The 3076-nt window shown below is 51.5% G+C and overlaps 1 protein-coding gene across 1 annotated transcript; it reads left to right on the top strand.

The window, feature by feature from the left end:
* Positions 1-2110: 2110 nt before the first annotated feature.
* On the top strand, positions 2111-3076 carry LOC102449233 (olfactory receptor 6B1-like). Its single transcript, XM_006132666.2, has one exon. It carries the CDS (start codon positions 2111-2113, stop codon positions 3074-3076), a length of 966 nt encoding a protein of 321 aa, XP_006132728.1.

The following is a 3076-nucleotide window of genomic DNA, read 5'->3' as shown; positions in this document are numbered from 1 at the left end:
CAGCCCAAGGCTTTTCAATCTCTCCTCCTTTAAAAGGGGTTCTCTTCTCCTAGGGTGTGTCTACACTGCACTCTACTCGAAATAAGATACGCAATTTGCAGTATGGAATTTGCATATCTTATTTTGATTTTATTTTGAAATAGGTTATTTCAAAATTCGGCACATCTCCAATGAGGCTTGCAGGGATAGCGAAATAGCATGTATGTTATTTTGAAAAATATTTCAAAATAACGGGCGCATTCCTTGGACGTGGGGTAGCTATTTTGGGATACCTCTGGTATCCCGAAATACCTTTGCAGTGTAGATGTACCCCTAATCACTTTCGTTTGCTTTTGCCGTAACTTCTCTCCTTCATATACATCCTTTGAGAAATGGGGACACGCACAGTATTTGGGGTGTGTGACGGGTTCTGTTTTATGATGGGTACAGTACGCCTACACTGCACCCGCAGGCCGAAGGAAGACACGCAATTTGCATATCTTATTTTGGTCTACTTTCGAAATAAACTGCTATTCGAAATAAACTCGAGGAGCAAGGGCTACAGGGACATTGGAACAGCAAGCCCGTTAATTCCAAATCTATTCTGAAATAACAGATTCAAAAGAGGTGGAATAGCTATTTCCGGTATCCCAAAATAGTGCCGCAGTCTAGACGTACCCCGGTCTGGCCTTTCCTAAAGGTTCCTAGCTTTCTTTGAATATATATATTTTTGACTCTCCTACGCACTGAGTGGATGGTGTCAGAGACCTCTCCACAATGACTCCATGGTGTGGTTTGTGAGGGCTAGCAAGCAGGGGTGATGTGTGGAGGGGCACAAGGAATCACATGTCCCCGAACACCATGCGTGGAAGGGGTTGGCCAACAGCCAGTGCTGGGAGATAGAGCCTCCAGAAGAAGTCCAGCCCTCCATGGTGGGGAAAGCAAGGCAAGACAAACCTGCTTGCTCTGCTCTGCTGAAACCCCTCTCCGGGACGGGAGGAGGACAGGAAAGGGAACGACAAGGCCAGAGGAGTAAAGCGAATGGGGACCGTTCCTGCACGCCCCTCATCACCTCCTCTTGCTGGTCCTGGCCTCACTATTGCCCCAGGCCCCCTTGGGGAAGAGGCAGGGAGGGGACAGAGCAGGGGCAGAGGGAGGTGAGGACAGGGTTGGGGGGTTGTGCTTCTAATTTTGTGTGTAGAACTGGGATTATTTGTGTTTCCAATTTGCATCCCAGCGGCCTTTGCAGGGATGAATATACTGGGCTACAGCTATCGTGTGCTCCGTTGGGTCCCATCTCAAGCCAGACCCCTGGGGGGGGGGGGTGAGAGCTCCTCCTGGCCGGGGGGGTCAGCTCAGGGGCCAGGGATCCTCTGGCTGCAGGATTGAAGCTGGGAGAAAATGCCCCTCCGGCCCTGGAGACGATCTGACCGTGACCGGGGCAGACAGCTCCTTCGGTCCCAGGACCATGGTAGGGGGGAAGCATACTGGACCCCAGGGATCCTTTGCCCCCTCCCCACCTCGCCCCAAGCCAGAAGAGTCCTGTTTGCTCCAGCCACGGTGACTGCAAACCCAGCCTCTTTCCCCAGCCCTCACGATAAAGACTGGGGAGACTGGGCCTGAGACATTTGCCCCTCGGGTCTCTCTTTAGATCCAAAACTAGGGCTGGTCAGTAGGCGAGGCAGCAGATTTAAAACAAACCAAAGGCAGTTTTTCTTCACTCAGTGCACCATCAACTTGTGGAACTCCTTGCCAGAGGATATGGTGAAGGCTAGGACTTGAACAGGCTTCAACAAAGAGGTAGATAGATTCATGAAGGTGAGGTCCATGGCCATTAACCATTGGAAGAGTGTCCCTAGCTTCTGTTTGCCTGGAAATGGGTGATAGGGGAGGGATCATTGGATGGGATCACTGTTCTGTTCCCTCCCTCTGGGGCATCTGGCATTGGCCACTGTCGGCAGACCGGACACTGGTCTGGATGGACCTTTGGTCTGACCCAGTCTGACTATTCTGATGTTCTTATGAGGAAAAAGGAGATTTTGGTGCATTTACGGACGGCACTTGACTATCTGTGAACTCTGTGGTCTTCTGGTTTGATGCACCTTCTGTTTTGTCTTCCTAGTCTCAACCCATGGCGGACCCAGAGCGGGGCAATCAAACAGACATGACAAAATTCATTCTCCTGGGATTCGGGGGTCTCCTTGACCAGAACATTTTTCTCTTTCTGCTGTTTCTAGTGATCTACGTCGCCACCGTGGCTGGGAACACCCTCATCGTGGCACTGGTGGTGGCCGATCCACGCCTCCACACCCCTATGTACTTCTTCCTAGGGAACCTGTCCTCCTTGGAGACCTGCTACAGCTCCACCCTCCTGCCCCGGGTGTTGGCCAGTCTCCGGACCGGGAACAGGACAATTTTATTTAATGGCTGCTTCACACAGATGTATTTCTTTGGTGCACTGGCCTCTACCGAATGCTACCTCCTGGCGGCCATGTCTTACGATCGGTATTTAGCCATTTGCAAGCCCTTGCACTATTTAGTTCTGATGAATAACAGGTGTTGCGTCCAGTTGGCTGCCGGGTCCTGGCTAAGTGGGTTTTTGGCGACTGCCGTCTTTGTGTTATTCATGTCCCAGTTGATATTCTGCGGCCCGAATGAAATTGACCATTTTTACTGCGATCCCGTCCCGCTGATACAGCTCGGCTGCGGGGACAAGCGTCTGATGGTGTTGCTGGATTTTATCATGGCCTGTGTATTCACCCTGCCTCCGTTTCTCCTGACCGTGTCGTCCTACGTGTGTATCATCGCCACCATCCTGCGGATCCCATCCGCCACTGGGCGGCAGAAGACCTTCTCCACCTGCTCCTCCCACCTCATTGTGGTGACTATTTTCTACGGGACCATCCTGGTTGCATACACGCTCCTGAAACTCGAGACGCCAAGAATCCTGAAAAAAGTGCTTTCCCTTTGCTACACGGTCCTGACCCCCCTGGCCAACCCACTCATCTATAGCCTGAGAAACAGAGAGTTCAAGGAAGCCTTGAGCAAAGCCATCGCTAAATACGTGACTTGCCTACAAAAATCAAGCAAGTCCTAG

This window comes from Pelodiscus sinensis, chromosome 30 (genome assembly GCF_049634645.1).
Source record: "Pelodiscus sinensis isolate JC-2024 chromosome 30, ASM4963464v1, whole genome shotgun sequence".
Classification (NCBI taxonomy): Eukaryota; Metazoa; Chordata; order Testudines; family Trionychidae; genus Pelodiscus; species Pelodiscus sinensis.
This window is presented reverse-complemented; position numbering and strand designations above follow the sequence as displayed.